Source organism: Lutra lutra, chromosome 3, assembly GCF_902655055.1.
Source record: "Lutra lutra chromosome 3, mLutLut1.2, whole genome shotgun sequence".
Classification (NCBI taxonomy): Eukaryota; Metazoa; Chordata; class Mammalia; order Carnivora; family Mustelidae; genus Lutra; species Lutra lutra.
Window position 1 is genome coordinate 133,411,272 of NC_062280.1, and position 17,491 is coordinate 133,428,762.

Genomic DNA, 17,491 nt, shown 5'->3' on the forward strand with positions numbered 1-17,491 from the left:
GGCGTGGAAACGCTCACGCGCAGGCGCAGTCGGGCTGCCTTAGCGGAGCCGGAGATTTTTTTTCCTCTCGCGGGTCCTGGGTCTTTGCGAAGTGCCGTTGGGCCCTACAGGTGCTGAAGGGCTGGGGTCGTGGACCCCCATAAGGTGTCAGCAGCACGGAGGTGCAGGGTGTTGTCGAGGGTGCGGGGCCGGGCGCTGCCAGCGGCGCGCTCCGCCCCGGGGCTCCGGACCCTGCTCTGGGCCAGGCCCTGGCTCCGGCCCCCGTCCCGGCCCAGGCCTCGCAGTTTACTCTGCTGGTGATGCACCCCTGCGGAGGGCAGGACGACTCTGCGGCCGAGGGCGTCCTGAGGCAAGCTCCGGCCCTGGGGGACGGCGCCGGTGCAGGCAAGTCCATTAGGTACCTGTGCGAAGTGGCGGGGACTGGCGAGGAGGAGGCAGGGGAGGACGAAGCCGACCTGCTGGACACTTCCGACGCCCCAGGAGGAGGCGAAAGCACCGCTAGTTTGGAGGATCTGGAGGATGAGGAGACCCACTCTGGCGGCGAGGGTGGCAGCGGGGGAGCCCGGAGACGGAGCAGCGGCGGGGGCAGCATGAGCAAGACCTGCACCTTCGAGGGCTGCAGCGAGACCACGAGCCAGGTGGCCAAGCAACGGAAGCCTTGGATGTGCAAGAAACACCGCAACAAGATGTATAAGGACAAATACAAAAAGAAGAAAAGTGACCAGGCCCTTAACTGTAGTGGGTCCGCCCAGCCTGGCAGCACGGGAAACGTCAGACTGGAGGTATCAGACCTTAGATGGGGTCTTGGGCAGAGGGAGGTGGTTAGAAAAAACTCCACTCTTAGGCGAAGCGCATTTCCAGCACTACCCACCGGCTCCCAGATGGGCCAGGTTGCTGGGGCTGGACTTGTGGTTGAGAGTTAGTGAGTGCTTGTCCTAAATTAAAGTTTATACGCACATGTGCAAAGCCTTAACAGTTCTGTTGCATCCTTGTGATAGATGAATGAATGTAAATGGAAATGATGTGATACATCAGCAGATCTGTCATTTCAAAGATCTGGGATATGGGCTGGAAGGACAGATAGTAGGTGATTGGTCTGGTTCATCGCTAAAGAAGCAGGCCAAGAGACTTAGGAACCTAGATGAAATTGTACTTTGGAGAAGGTGATCTCTTCCTTTTATTACCTTTATTACCCTCTCTATTCACAGCTTACTGTTATCAGTATGCCTATTCTTAGTAAGCTGCTCCTAGCACCCCTGTGTTTAATAGTACTCTGTCCTTAGTGTCCTGTTCTCTGTTAATCTTATTCTTTGTACTCTGTTCTCAGTAATTCTATTCTCAGTAGCCTTATACTTAATAGACTTGTTCTCAGTACTCCCATGCTTAGTAACCTGTACTTAATACCTTATTCTCAGTATCCCTGTTCTCATTAGCCCTTTTCTTAGTGCTCCTAGAAAAGAAAATGGAATCATAAAGGGGTGTAATTCTCAGGAAGATTTTTGGAGTGTTTGCTTTGGACTGTGTTGAAGGTTAAAGCCAGTGCTTTGGTGTTGGACTTCCGGCCACAAATCTCCATTCCATCATTTGCTGTGTGTGGCCTTGAACAGGTTATTAAACTGTTTTAAGCCCAGCTTCTTCCTCTGTAGAATGGGTATTAAAATGGTACCTGGTTCATAATGCTGCAGTGAATATGTGAGATATTCCATATTGAGTGTTCACACAGTGTCTAGCAGATAGTAAGTCAGTAAACCTTAGCCATTATTATGGTCATTATTAATGCTACACTTTGAAGTTGTTATAGATAAGCGGATATTTCATCCTGTGTGCTTTACTCCTTCTAATAAAAGCTATAATCCCTCTATACATTTTCATTGAAAAATTGAATTTTGTTAAAAACGATACAGAAAATTTTTTAAACTGAAAGCTATCCTAGGATATATTCTAAAACTCTTTTAAAAAAATTTTTTTTTTCTTAGTTTTTGCTGTACTTGAACAGCTGCCTCATTGCTAAAATTTTAGACTTTGGAATTGCTTACAAATATGAAGTCCTAAATATTTTTAAAATCTATAGTATTCAGCATGACTATAGTACCTATAGTAATTACTATAGATTAGTATTATTATACTAATCTATAGTAATCAGCATCACCTACTGATTAGGGTCTGAGTGACTTCTCTTTCCCTTTTATCCCATTGAATCTTAATCTGTTTAGTGTTAAAGGACTTATTTGAGAATCTGATGAAACCTAATGAACTCTTTTCCTAGAAAAATACATACAGGTAGGTATTTAATTTTGCATACACATTACAAAGTTAAGGACCCCTGTGGCTTAAAATCTGTATACACATCCTTGTAAAATATATTTTACCAAATCTTGGATTATAAGTAATTATGGAAATAAACATCTCACTTATTACAAAATGAAAGTTGGTAAGAGTCATGTTTGCCCTCTATACATTCCAAATTCACTTCAGAATACAGAGAGAGAAAATGATATACTTCTTTTCAAGAAAGAAGTATTTTATCTATAGCTACCTTCTTTTAACTGTCTAGCTTTTACATCTACTGTTTAAGGAGAATGTATAAAAGGCAAATAGATACTGAATTAAGTCTCCCCCTCTACCTCCCACAAAAAGAACCTTAATAATTTTCCTATTCTAAAATAATTTGCATGAATAGAAATAACTGCTATAAACAAAAATTAATACCCTGCCATACCATTGTCTTATGTAATGGGGACACTTTGCCAGTTCTGAGGAGATACCAAGATCTGTAAGTCTTTATCTTTGTCCAACTGAGTGTAAAGAAAATAACCAACAGTTACCATCAGGATATAATAAGGGCGAACTATATAGTTTTACTTTACTAGCGGAGAGGAGGATAGATCCTTACCGGCTGAGATACTCTGGAAAGGTTTTGCAGAGAAAATATAATTCAGTAGACACCAGAAAGTGTGGCTAATACTTTAAGCTTAATCAGCTAAGTTTCTTATGTGCCAGGCCTGGAGTCTCACACCCTACACAGTGCTACACAGATGCTATATTTTACACGTGTGGAAACTAAGGCACAGAGAGATTAAGTAACTTAGCCTAGGTCATACAGCCAACAAGTATTCAAACCCAAGCAGTCTGATTCTAGAGCCTTCATTCTATCCCCACTCTATATTGCTTCCCTCAAGTTTTGGTAGATAAAATAAAGAGAAACACATCTTAGTAAAGGAAGGGAAGTGTGAATACAGAAAACACTTTGGGAAGAAGCAAGGGGACCATTCTAACGAAAGAATATTTATCTGAAAAATTCATGGAAAATAAATTTGGAAAGATAATTTGAAGCCAGTTTTTGTATGGTATTGAATGTCAGACTATGGGATTTGGGTTTGGGGTCTTCAAACGACGTTTCTAATTAGAAAGTAACAGGGACTCTAATGGGTGGATTAAAGTTGAGGCCTAGAGATTTAGAGATTATTTAGGAGATCATTATAGTAGGACTGATGAGTGGTAATAGGGGTCTTTTGTAGTAATCTAAAAGCAAGATTAGAAATTAAGGTATTTAAAATCATTTACATAAATCAAGTTAAATAAGGAACAAATGTATATGACATTTAGTCATGCATCTAAAAATTATGCTATAGGGGCGCCTGGGTGGCTCAGTGGGTTAAAGCCTCTGCCTTCGGCTTGGGTCGTGATCCCAGGGTCCTGGGATCGAGCCCCGCATTGGGCTCTCTGCTCAGCGGGGAGCCTGCTTCATCCTCTCTCTCTGCTTGCCTCTCTGCCTACCTGTGATCTCTGTCAGATAAATAAATTAAATCTTTAAAAAATTTTTTAAAAATTAAAAAAATAAAAATTATGCTATAGGAGAGAAACATAAGGAACTAGGGATAAAAGAATAGACTTATGGGAGTGATCAATACCCATAAATATCCTTAGAAGGGTATCATTTGGAAGAAGCAGTAGGTTTATTTTGCGTAGCTCTATGTAAGTAGGACATTTAAGTAAAAATCACAAGAGATATGTATTTCAGCTCAGTCGAAATAAAAGTTTACCTAAATGTTGGACTTATTTAAAACTAAACAGGATGCCTCAAAAGTTGGTAAACTCCTTAGGACAAAAGGTGTTGAAATTTTTTGAAAAGGGAAAAGGTGTTGAAAATTTTTAAAAAGGGAACCTCAACATTGTAGAAGTTTGGACTAGCTCACTCAAGGTTATTTCTACTACAAGTTTTCGTGATTTTGTAACATTCACATTGCTAATCTGAGTAGTACTTTGTTTGGGGTTGTGAGAATATAGGGTACTCTGCCATCAAGTCAGTTTCATGATTCCACTTCTTGTGCATATAAATATGAAATAGTGCCACACATAGTTAATCCTGTGGAAAGAGAAGAAGAAATTATTTTTGTTTTCTTTGGGTTATGAGAATGCTCTTTTTATAGTTTTGGTTTTGTTTTTGTTTTTGTTTTTTTACATTTTGCGGCCCAAAATGTTTAGGGATTGAACATTTTTGTCACATCGGGTTGATAAACTTCCCATAATGAAAGAGAGATAGTGGCTATTCTAACAGAACTCAGAGGCCAGTAGAGAGAGGTCAAGAGAAGGAAACAGCTTCAGTAATCACCTAAATGAAGAGCAAAGAGAGAAGAGTAAATTTACATATAGCATGGGTTTATGTAAAACATTTATAATTTTATATTTGCTTAGTCATCATTTTTGGATGTGATCAGTATTGTATCGTGGTTTTATAAGAGTCAGAATATATCTCAGTTAACTCCAGTATTTAGTTATGCCAGGAAAATTGTGAGTTTTTAAGATACTGTCAAGGAACTAGGGATACATATTCGGCAGGTAGGGCTTACTGAGTTTATTTGGGTAAGGATATCTCAGAGTATGGTTTTCATTTTAGGATCTAGCTATTTTGTCTATACCAGTGGTAGGAGATTATTTATACCAGTGCTTTCCAGTGTTTTCAAAGCCAGTTTGTCATTTTTCTCCTAGTGACTTACAAATTTTGAAAGCCTTGTCCATCAGTTGCTTCTTTAATATTTTACTGCTTCTGCCCATTTAATTGTTGTTGTTAACTGGATAAAAAACTATCAATGTCTCTAGCAATAGGTAAATTGCCTTTGAGTATATATTCTATCCAAAAGAGGCAGACTATTTTGGCCTGGATAGCTTTATCTGAACAGAATGTTCAATTTCCACTTGGCATTTTTTTGTAATACTGAAAACAGCTCACAGGTAACTCTTTGCTCCTCCCACCTCTACCCCATTTTTGATTTTGAGACCTTCAAGAGACTGGAGATCTGAGGTTAAAGAAATTGTAGAGGGGTGGGAGTGAAGAGTGTTCTATAAAATTAACTGCCAACATCTTCTCGGTGATTTAATGAGGGCTTTTCCCAAAGTTTCACAGGAAAGGGGCAAGAAGGAAGAGACGCTGAGGACTCATTCATTACATCATTAAAAGCGTACGATCATGGATTATTATATTATGCGAACTGTTAATCCTATTTGCATTTTTATCATTTATCCCAGGAAAGTACAGATAACATACTCTCCATTGTTAAACAAAGAACAGGAACCTTTGGGGATCGTCCTGCAAGACCTACTCTTTTAGAACAAGTGTTAAATCAAAAAAGACTGGTAAGTATCTGTAAAGTACTTACAAATTTATTATCAGAAGTTGTTAGAGTTATTTAGATTTTTGAGATTTTAAAACTTGCTCAACTGGTCATCAGAATGAATTGTTCCTTTACCAGTACACCCTGGAATCTCATAATGCTTTCCCAAAACAAACCTTTAATCCTTTATCTTCATTAACTAAACCTTAAATATCTGAGCAAAATGGGGCTTTAAAGCAGACTTTGTACTGAATTCTGTGGTTTGTGGAAGAATGCATTAGTAGTATGGAAATAGAATGAGACCAACATTTAATAGGGATTTCTATTATACATTTGCTAGAAGACATCAGAATTCAATCAGAAAAGCAGAGATTTTTCAATAAACATGGAAATAATTGGGTGATAATTTGAAGACAAAAAGAGAATTTAGCTCATCATATCACTATACATCAAACTAAATTCTTGATAAAGGAAAAAAAAATACAATTGAGACTTAATCTTAAAAATCTTTTTCTAGCTGAAAAGAAGTAGAAGTATGAAGTAATGAATGCTGTAGTCAAAAATGGTGATAAAAATGCAAACTTCAGGCAGCACCTGGGAGGCTCAGTTGTTTTGGGCGTATGCCTTCTGCTCAGGTCACGATTCCAGGATGCTGGGATAGAGCCTCATATCGGGCTCCCTGCTCAGTAGGGAGCCTGCTTCTCCTGCTACAGCTCCCCTGTGCATGTGTTCCCTCTGTTGCTCTCTCTCTGTCATAAATAAAATCTTTAAGAAAAAAAATGCAAACTTCAAACTAACATATTGGAAAAATATTTGCAGCACATATAAGACACTATGGTTAAGATGGTTGACATTTTTAGTTTACAAAATATTCATAGAAATTGATGAGGAAAAAATGTTGGCTTCACTACATTGCAAAAGTATAAGCAGGAATAAAAGCAGAAATGCTACCATGAAGTGATATGAAAAGGTATTCAGTATCAGTAAAAATCATAATTAACAATACAACAAATGAAAACTATTTAAAAGACATCACAGTGATGTTGGGGGTTTCATGAAATGGGCACTCTCATTCTATTGGTGGTATTATGTATATATCAGACCTAGAAAGCAGTTGGGCAGTGGTATCAGGAGTCTCAGCAGGAAATAAACCCTATATATGGCTAAAGTTAAGCATGAAGATCTTGCCAGAAATGTAATTATCACAAATAGTAAAATAGTAGTTAAAACCACCTAAATGTTCAACAGTTTGATAATAGTGGAGTAGATTATTGTGCATTTACTTAATAGGATATTGGTACATCTTTACAAACAATTTTTTATTGAAGTATAATAAATAAGTTTTAAAGAAATAATTAGAAAATGTACTGCGTTCTAATGTTGAGTTTTAAAATCAGTGTTTAATGATAGTGTTTCCACCTTGCTCGGTTTATCTTTTTTAATTTTGGGGATCCAAAGTTTTTTTCCCTCATCAATTTATAGAAGTATTTTATTTAAGTAAAAGCACACTAACTATATTTGTTATATGACTATATTTAAAAATGGTAGGTATACAAAACTGTATTAGATCAGTCATATTCTGCCTTTTCTGAAATTTTTGTAATATGCTAATACTACTTTCATTAATACCTGTACACACACACATTCTTTTTAATTTCTTCAGAAAGACTCAGTAGGCTAGTGGAGAAATTGAATCCTTACATGGATTTCCAACCTGGCATCTAATTGCCATTTTCACACGTGGCCCCTTGTTTTTCTTACTGTGACCTTGGACCAGTGCTCTTCTTGGCTGTTTGCTCTTATGTTTCATAGATAGTATATATGCTGGCATAACATAAAGCATTTCATTTCCTTTGTGTACACAGTCACCGATAAGATTAGGCTTCACCCATTACTGTAGATTTTAGTATTTTGATATATGACATCGAATTTTATTATTCTTAGTTTGCAGTTTAATGCAGTGCATCAGGTGCAAGTGTGAATTCAGGTCAGGCACATTTTGTTTTGTAAGCATATTGTGCCTTGTGTAGAGACATCAGAGTAATTTTATAGCATGAAGACAATCTACTCCCATAAGAATAGTGCTAATAAATATATTTTTTTCCTTTTTCTTTTCAAGTCATTACTAAGAAGTCCAGAAGTGGTGCAGTTTTTACAGAAACAGCAACAACTATTAAATCAGCAAGTTTTGGAGCAAAGACAGCAGCAGTTTCCAGGAACATCAGTGTGAAGGAATTTACCAAGAAGATCCACATGTTTTTTTATTTTGTTGTAGAAGATGGACATATTTTTATACTAAAGATAAATGGGATTAGATACGCCAGTAAAACATAAACAGTCATTTTCCTGTAAATATATGTGTGCATTTTGGGATAAGTAAGTATTGCCCTTTGTGCATCTAATCCTTTCAGATTACCATGAATTTGGAGAAACAGCTTATCTTTCCAAAATAACATTAAATTACGATTTTTTTTTTTAAACAAAGTATTCCTCTTCAGTCATTGTTACTGAAGGTAATGAAGCAGTTACTTTCTGTGGAAGTCACAAAGCTAATAGATACTAATTTTTGATCATTTAGTTCAGTGGTCTTATCAAGGGGCAGTCAGAAATGGATGGATATGTTTTTAATTGTCACAATGATCTTAAAAACTCCTGGTATTTAGTGAATGGGTCAGGAATCCTAAATGTTCTACAGTGTCTGGAATGGCCTTTCACAATAATTATCTCACCCACAATGTCAGTAATCCTCCTTTTAAGAAACACTGATAGTTGTGATACTACTTGTGATGATAAAATGTCGTTGGAGCACCTAAAATTGGGTTCTTGAAATAACTTTTTCTTTACAGTTAAGACTGGAGCTGTCAAAGAGGTAAGCATATTTTAAATGTATAAGAAAAATGATCATTGTTAATTATCTATGAAATTAGGATGTGCATTCCTTTTCAGAGATGTGCTGGTAAAACCTAGGAGGGGGTTAACTAAGTACACTGGAATGAAAGCATCTCCTAAAGTTGGCTTCTCATTTCATTTTACCTATTAGTGTTTTCTCTTTTATTTTATTTTTTTTTCATGTAATATAGCCAGCTAGGGATGATTTCCCTTTTGTTTTTCTTTTTTTTTTTTTAAATTTTTATTTTTTCAGCATAACAGTATTCATTATTTTTGCACCACACCCAGTGCTCCATGCAATCTGTGCCCTCTACAATACCCACCACCTGGTGCCCCCAACCTCCCACCCCCCCCCCTTCAAAATGTGCTTTCTGTTTTAAAGCAGACTTGTGTGTTGAATTTGTAAACAGCATAGGTGTATCTCATTCCACCAATGTCAGGGCAAAACCAATTTTTTAATATTAATTTCCTTTTCAAAAAGAGATTCTGAAAGTAAGAATAACACTTCAGCATTTTGTCAATGTTTTTCAAAATTGAGCTAATTTAATATCGTGTTATTCCTAAAGTAATGTTCAAAAGAATGATGATGGGTAATCTGGGTAGATACTTTTTTTCTTGTGTTGTCTCCTAGGAAAACTTAAAAGGCAAACCTACCAATAAGAATAACAAATCAAATGTCAAGAGAGTATTTCCAATGTTAGATAATAAATTTATGTCTCTTAGGTGTAACTGTGCAAAAATGTGTTCATTTCTTGGGTTTTAAGCCCTGAAATGTATATCGAGTTAACCTTAGTCGTGGCTGTTCTAAGAAGTACTTAAGGAGAGAATCTTTTTATATTTTAGGTGTTTTGTACCTGTGTATCTGTGCAAAAACAGATTTTACCAAAACTATTCATTAAAGTCCATTGTAGACCTTTCAGTTGTCTGATTCACTTATTCTGTTCTTTAGTTTTTTCATTCTGGATGCAGAGGAATTCACTTATACTTGTTATTAACTATTAGTTCTCTTACTCATGGTTTTGGAGCCTTTATTGAATCCCTACAGTGTTAAGTTAAACTTTATAGTGAAAAAAAAGGAAAAATAAGGGGCACCTGTGTGACTCAGTTGGTTAAGCATCTGCCTTTGGTTCAGGTTGTGATCTCAGGGTCCTGGAATCAAGTCTCACATGGTGCTTCCTGCTCAGAGGGGAGTCTGTTTCTCCCTCTGCCCCTTCCCCTGCTTGTGCTCGCTTGCTCTATCAAATAAATAAACAAAAGTTAAAAAAAAGAAAAAAGAAAAGAAACCAGCTTATCTTTCAAGTGGAATAAGAGGGATAGGAAAGGAGGGGAAAGTAATAGGCCAGAATGCTGAATTAAAATAAGAGGGATTGAATTTATGTATAAATAAACATCTATCTCAGTATATGCTTACAGACAGCTCATTAATAAAACAGTACGGTTTTTACTTATTTGGGGTAGATTTACTACAGTGTGTCCCCACTTGTTTATCCCTTCATGTACTCCAGACCTGTGAAATATAACTGACGCTTCTCCCACCCAGAAGTTGACTTTATTCCTCTATCCCTTAAATCTGAAGGACTGGCCTTGTGACTTGTGTTAGCCAATAGAATGCAGAAGAAATAATATATGCCAGCTTTGAGTAGATTTCCAAGACTTTGAACCCTTCTATTTGTTGTTTTAGAGCCCTACTCCGCTGCCATGGTGAACAGCTGGACATGTGAGTGAGGCTGTGCTCCACGAGCTCGCCCCCAGCCACCCTGCCAGCTGACTGCAAATGCATTTGACCCCAGGCCAAATCAACCAGACCTAGCCCAGACTTGCAGAACCATCCAACTGATCTGTAGACTTGTGAGCAGTAATAGCTGTTTAGGATTATAAACCACAGTGTTTGGGGGTCCTTTGTTACACAGCATTCTGGAGAGCAGGTAACTGATAGACCTAGCTATATAGTTATTGCTGCCTAACAAATGACCCCCAATTTTAGTGGTTTATTAATTTATTATTATCTCTCATAGTTCTGGATATGATTACTATAGTTTTTTTTTTTAAAGATTTTATTTATTTATTTGGCAGAGAGAGAGAGATCACAAGTAGGCGGAGAGGCAGGCAGAGAGAGGGAAGCAGGCTCCCCGCTGAGCAGAGAGCCTGATGCGGGGCTTGATCCCAGGACCCCGGGATCATGACCCGAGCTGAAGGCAGAGGCTTTAACCCACTGAGCCACCCAGGTGCCCCATGATTACTATAGTTTTAAATAGCTGTACCAATGCTTTCAAGCTAGGTGCTTTCTATTGCAGTTTATAGGAAGAAATGTTTTTACTAATAAATCTTCATTTCCATATATTTAGCACTTACTTATAGTGCAGTTTCCCCCTGGAGTTTCCTGCCATCCATTCTGAGGCCCAAATGTAAACTTCCCTCATAGAGGTGCATGAAGAAAGTAGATTATAATCTAAAGACAGCATGACAGAATGATACCAATTTTCTAGCATTTTATAATTTTTGAAAACAATTCTGGCTACTTACTCTTCCGACAATCCCATGGTGTACGCACAATGGTTATTGTGTAGATGCAGAAGCAAGCTTGCAGAGGTTGTCACTTGCTCAAGATTGCAAAACCAGCTGGCTTCAAATCCAGGACTTTTAAGTTACTCACTGCACACTGTTGTACATCGTGTGAGCTGTGTACGTAATCATGGTGAGGCCTGTGCAGTTTGAGCATGAACTTCACATTTGACAGTGGAAGTACTATCATAAATACATAGAGCCTTTGTACACTAACCCTTGAGTTTTGGAATATGATAAAAGACAAATATTACTTACACCCTAATTATATTACTTTAGAAAGTACTTTCATATACTAATTCATTTGAACCTCAAAATATGGCAAGTATTGTCCCTGTTTTTGGATGAGGAAAAAAACTCAAGAGAAGTGACTTGTAAAACAGGTCTAACTGTGGGATGCAGAGCCAAGACTTGAATTAAATCTTGTCTCCAGAAATGATGCTCTGCCCACAGTAGAGTGTTGCTGCTAAATTAGGAGCTAACACTTCCAAGTACCTAGTTTCAAACACGGTAGGCACTTAAATATATGCTAAATTTTTTCAAGTTTCTGTATGCACACGCATATAATTTTATATAAATATATCAATGTAATCCTAATGCGTGTACTGAGGATTTCTGGTTTAGGTTCTCCCTTTTGTTTAATTTTTTGGTTCCCCACCATCAGTCTTTCATGCACTGCTCACCTTCTAGATAACCCATGTCAACAACCTAGCATGTATTCTTCCTTATTTTTACTGTTTTGTGAATCTTAAACACACATATATACACATATAGCAACTTTCAGTTACATAAAAATGTGGGCATATTATACATGTCAGCATATTACTTTTTTATGCTCCAGTACTCAGAAGTCCCCCCAAATCACTTCTGTGGCTCTGATTCATTCCTTTAGATGGCTGCAGAGCATCTCATGATAGGAATGTGTCATCACATTCAATCATTCCACTGTTGATGCCATTCACTTGGTGTCCAGTTTCCTGCCACTATGAACAATGCCTCCTCCCTGTAGTGTATCCTTATGTACTGGTGTGCACTGGCGGTTCAATGGCCTTGGAATAGATTTTCATAATTGGGATTGCTAGATGGAGGGAAATATATAGATATGTGCTTTCTTCAGATACTACATTTCTTTCTCCCCAAAAGTATCACTGCAAATGTCTACTAGCAGCAATGGAGAATTTCTTTTCCTCCTATCTTTGCCAACAAGAATTACTGTTCTTTTTTTAACTCTTCCTTGATAGATATGTACTGCTAATTGTTACATTTATTAGCATTTCTCTGAATAGTGGAAAACTTGAGTATCTCTTCATATATGCTTGTTATTTAGATTTGCTCTTCTGTGAATCACCTAGTCATATATTTAGGCTCCCTTTTTCTACCCAATGTGCAAAAGTCTGGTGCATATTATAAAAATTAAGCCTGTCTTTTTTTCAAAAGGTTTTATTTATCTGAGAGAGAGAGAGAATGAGGGGAGGAGCAGAGGGAGAAGGGGAGGAGCAGAGGGAGAAGCGGGGAGGAGCAGAGGGAGAAGCAGTCTCCCTTCTGAGCAGGGAGCCTAATGTGAGGCTCCATCCCAGGACCCTGGGATCATGACCTGAGCCAAAGGCAGAAACTTAACCAACTGAGCCACCCATGCAGGTGCCCCAAATCTGTCATTTTTGTTCATATTTCCCCAAATCTAAAATTTGCCTATCTACTTCTTTTGTGGTATTTTTGCCATACAAGGTTTTAGTTTTTGTAGATTTCAACATATATGACATTTCTTTTGTGGCTTTCGGGTTTCCAGTGTTGGTTTAAAAAATCCAATTTGGGATCTTTCAAATGATTGTTGATTTATAATGTGCTGTTACTTTGTCTAGAATTAGAAAACATAATTAGTGCAGGTATTGCCAAATGGTCCTAATTTCTTTTGTGTAACTAACTGACATGGAAAATTTCATATTCTTTTTTTATCATTGTGACTCCTTCAGCTTCTCATTTTCTTTAGCTATGAAAATAAATATTATAATCATGACAACAGGTGCTGTTGAATGGCACATAACATTTACTTGTGTTCAGACAACTATTTTTTTAAAAAGGTAACAATTTATTTTAAAACGGGCTGAACTGCCCCACTATAGAAAAAGGTCTGATTAAAATGATTTTATTGAGTTTAAAGTTAACAAATTTCTCTTAAAACTATTTTAGTGAAGCTATTTGAACTGTTTAATAATTAGAGAAGTTGATCTCATCTCCTACTCAGGACATGGACTACTTTCCTCTATCAGCCCAACATTTATTACTTGCCCTCCAAATAATCATTTGTAACGTTCGAAAGCATTAGAGACGAATGGTTTTTGTTATTGTATACTGCAGCAAAAGAAAGAAATCTTCCATCTTCATAGCTTTACCCCAGTGATACAGAAATACATGCAGGCTTTCTTTCTTTCTTTTTTTTTTTTTAAGATTATTTATTTATTTATTTATTTGACAGACAGAGATCACAAGCAGGCAGAGAGGCAGGCAGAGAGAGAGGAGGAAGCAGGCTCCCCGCAGAGCAGAGAGCCTGATGCGGGGCTTGATCCCAGGACCCTGGGATCATGACCCAAGCCGAAGGCAGAGGCTTCAACCTACTGAGCCACCCAGGTGCCCCACATGCAGGCTTTCTTAAGATTTGTAAAACAACCAGAAGTTATGACTAGTGAAATTTTGTTTTCCTCTCTTATGATAGTACCTTGTATCATTTACTGTCCTCAAATTGGAACCACAGTCAGCACTAATAAGATTTTATACCAGTTGCCTTTGAAGATCTAATAACAGGATATATTAGTAGTGTTATATTAATATTAAGCATTTGCACAAAAATGTATTACTACTTATTATAATTATATAAAAATACACATACATACCTGAATTTCCTCATCATGTTGAACAGACTCATCTATGAGGGAATTGTAACTGGGACAGCACTATTCCTACAGAAAGTGAAGGAGTCTGAGTCTTAGAGAACTATCAGTATTTTTCTGAGATCATCAAAAGTTGTCTGCTACTATGAAAACTCAGGTTTGCTTTCAGCAGGGTAGTACTCAGCGATCCTTTTTTCTAGGCTCCTATTATATTTACAAAGCTGATCTTTTCTTTCTAGAAGAGACTTTCACGAAGGGGGGGCTGGGTGGCTCAGTCGCTTAAACAACCTACTCTTGGTTTCCACTCAGGCCATGATCTCAGGGTTGTGAGATGGAGCCGGGTGTCCAGCTCTGTACTCAGCATGGAGTTGGCTTTGAGTCTTCCCTCTCCTCCCTCTCCCTCTGCTCCTCCCCCTGCTTGCACTCACACTCTCTAAATAAATATATATATTTTTTAAATAAAATAGGCTTCATGGCATGAACACCTTGCCATTTGTGTTAGTGAGTGGACCCTTGTGTCCAGGAATGTACCTGAGAAAAACCAAACATTCCTCTCATATCCAAGTACTCTTTTCTCTTCCTTACATCGAAACAATATGTTACCGGGTTTCCTGTGTCTCTTCTGTTTATCATTCATGCAGCAACAGTCGAAACTGTCCTTTACTCACTAGTCCCAGACATTTGCTGCCTGTAAATAGGGCATAAAGTCCATCCAGTATTTCATTTCTTGAACACTTCTGGCTTTGTCTGCAGTTGGAAAATGACTATAGCCCCTGGCCAGGATGGGCATTGCCTATTCTAAACCAGTACGAGAACTTAAAACTGAGGCATGTGGAGCAACTCTCACGTGCTCACTTTGGAGAGGAAGGCTGGGTGCTTTCTGACCAATAAGCACTTGGGCCTGAACTCCACTAGATGCAAGGTGAAGGTCAGATGCTGTGACTGTGCCAACACAGCAACACAGGACCAGCAGTGTCCTCAGAAACCAGTGCTACTTTTCTGTCTACACTGTACCCTCGGTGTGAAATGGAATAGCTCACCTCTGCTATTAATAATTGGAAGCAGGAACTGATCTAACAACCAAAATAGCAAGCATTCCCACGTAGTCTAGGAGAGAGACACAAGTATTTTGAACAGAGATCTCCTATGTAGCTAATGAACTGGCAAATCACCTTGAGTCTGAATACTCATCAAAACCAGAATAGCAACCACACAGGAATACATGGGAGGTGCTTTCAGACAGGCATGCCCGAATGTGGTGAGAAGCAGCTACTCTCACCTTTTGAATCAAAGACAAGGTCTCATCAATATTCCCAACATAAGAACAATGGTGAGGAATGCCGTTTCAGTCATCCAACACACCACCTCAAAGCATGATGGCTTAAAATAACCACCTTTCTGTTGTCGTGTTCACATGCTGTGGGTTGGCTGAGTTCAGCTGAGGGGTTCTGGTGATCGGGCTTGGGGTGTCTCAGGAGGCTGCATTCAGAGGGAGCACAGCTGTGACTGGAACACACAGGGTGGCCTCTCAGTCATCCAAGTAAGACTTGGCAAAGTAGGACACCCTGCCCCAGGCCGAAACTGACCCACAGCCTGTTTCTGTTCTGCCGCAGGCTAAAAATAGTTTTTACATGTGCCTGGGTAGCTCAGTGGGTTAAGCCGCTGCCTTCGGCTCAGGTCATGATCTCAGGGCCCTGGGATTGAGTCCCGCATCGGGCTCTCTGCTCAGCGGGGGGCCTGCTTCCCTTCCTCTCTGCCTGCCTCTCTGCCTACTTGTGATCTCTCTCTGTCAAATAACTAAATAAAATCTTTAAAAAATAATAAAAATAGTTTTTACATTTTTAAATGGTTGATGAAAATCAAAAGGAACATGTTTTCGGACATGTGAAAAATACTGAAATTCACATTTTACATTTACAGGAGCCCAGCCACACTCACTGTGTGCATACTGTTTACAGCTGCTTTCGCAGGTAAGGTTGGAGCTGAGCAGTTGCAACTCCTGGTTGCCCCATCAGAATTCCTTATGCTTCTTTCTAATCTTTACTGAAATTCACATTTTGAAAATAAGTGCTTGGACTAAAAACAATGATATCTGTTTAACTGTCAAAGCTACCTTTCTTTGCTACTGCAGGCAGCTGAGTAACTATTTCCAAACCAAATCATATGCATTCTTCTCTTACCCCACCAGTAGAGCAAGGTCACTGGACATGCAATTGGAGGCTTGCAATTATTTTATTTCAAAGAGAAATGAGGGGAGCCTCGGTGGCTCAGTCAATTAAGCATCTGTCTTTGGCTTAGGTCATGATCCCAGGGTTCTGGGATGGAGCCCAATAACGTTGGGCTCCCTGCTCAGCAGGAAGTCCGGTTCTCCCTCTACCCTGTGCCCCCTGCTCGTGCTCGCTCTCTCTAGCCTGTGCTCTGTCTCTCAAATAAATAAATAAATAAATAAATAAATAAAATATTTTTTAAAAAGAGGAGAGATGAAATAATTGCTGATTTTTAAAAAGAGGAACTGGAAACAAATATCATTTCTGCTTTTACAATGTGAATCCCAAATGCCTTTCTAAACAATAGCTGGAAAATGATAAACATGAACAGATACAATCCTTGTCCTTCAAGAGCTCCCAGTTTGTAGACAGTTGGACAAGTAAAACGGTGTGGTGCAGGAATTAATAACTGACCATTGATGAGCACAAATATGATAGCAGCACAGAGAGCAGGCATCCAACCTGGCTTAGGAGGGTCTTGGGTGACTTGCTAAGGGAAATGATGGGGAGGAAGAAAGTTGGATTGGCCCAGAAGCCTTACCAGCTACCCACCCAGGGCCTGATGGAGATGTTGCTGTTTGTTCCCCCAGCAAGCTGCCACAACCAACAGTGCACTGACCTTTGCTGGCATACTCGTTCATCTTCCTCCACAAACTTGTAAATTCCTTTAAAGGCAGAAACTGTTATCTCTCATTGCATCTACAGTGGCTGACGTATAAGAACCATCTGATAAAAGAATATGCACAGGTTTCTAGGATGAAAATATCCCTTCTCAAAGATAAGTCAATGTTTAAAGACTGTCTTGTATGTCTATGCCATGATATATTAAAAACAATCTGTATAGTTAGTGTTTGAAGTGCCAATACCAAATATTAGAGGCAAGAAGATGCAAAAGCAGACAAGATGGAATCATGGTTCTCCATAAACTCACAGCTGAAATGGGAGGTCTCCTAATCCCTGCCTACATCTGAATCACAACAGCCTTTCATACATTTACAGTTTTGAAGTCCACAAATACCTCTTTGAATAAAGGGTGCATTTCTTAAAATGATAAAAAAAGGAAAACTTTGATCAAGTTTAATGGGAAGGCTAAGCTTTCTTGAAATATTGACATATTTTCCCCCTCCATTTTAAGACTAGAAGAAAATGGGGGGAATTGAGAATTTCCTCCTGGATTTTATTTTATTTTTTCCTCATGAGTCATCTTTAGCACCTTTCCTGATACATAATATATATGTACAACGAACAGATGTTTACAATAATAAAATTGTTCTTT

At 38.6% G+C, this 17,491-nt stretch overlaps 1 protein-coding gene across 1 annotated transcript; it reads left to right on the forward strand.

Annotated features, from left to right (window-relative positions):
• Positions 1 to 143: 143 nt before the first annotated feature.
• On the forward strand, positions 144 to 8,427 carry RFXAP (regulatory factor X associated protein; the record flags this gene model as incomplete). The annotated part of the gene is made up of 3 exons (XM_047722055.1): positions 144 to 782; positions 5,527 to 5,634; positions 7,732 to 8,427. Coding segments are annotated over 3 exons (858 nt in total), but the record flags the coding sequence as incomplete, so codon positions are not given.
• Between the last annotated feature and the right edge of the window lie 9,064 nt (positions 8,428 to 17,491).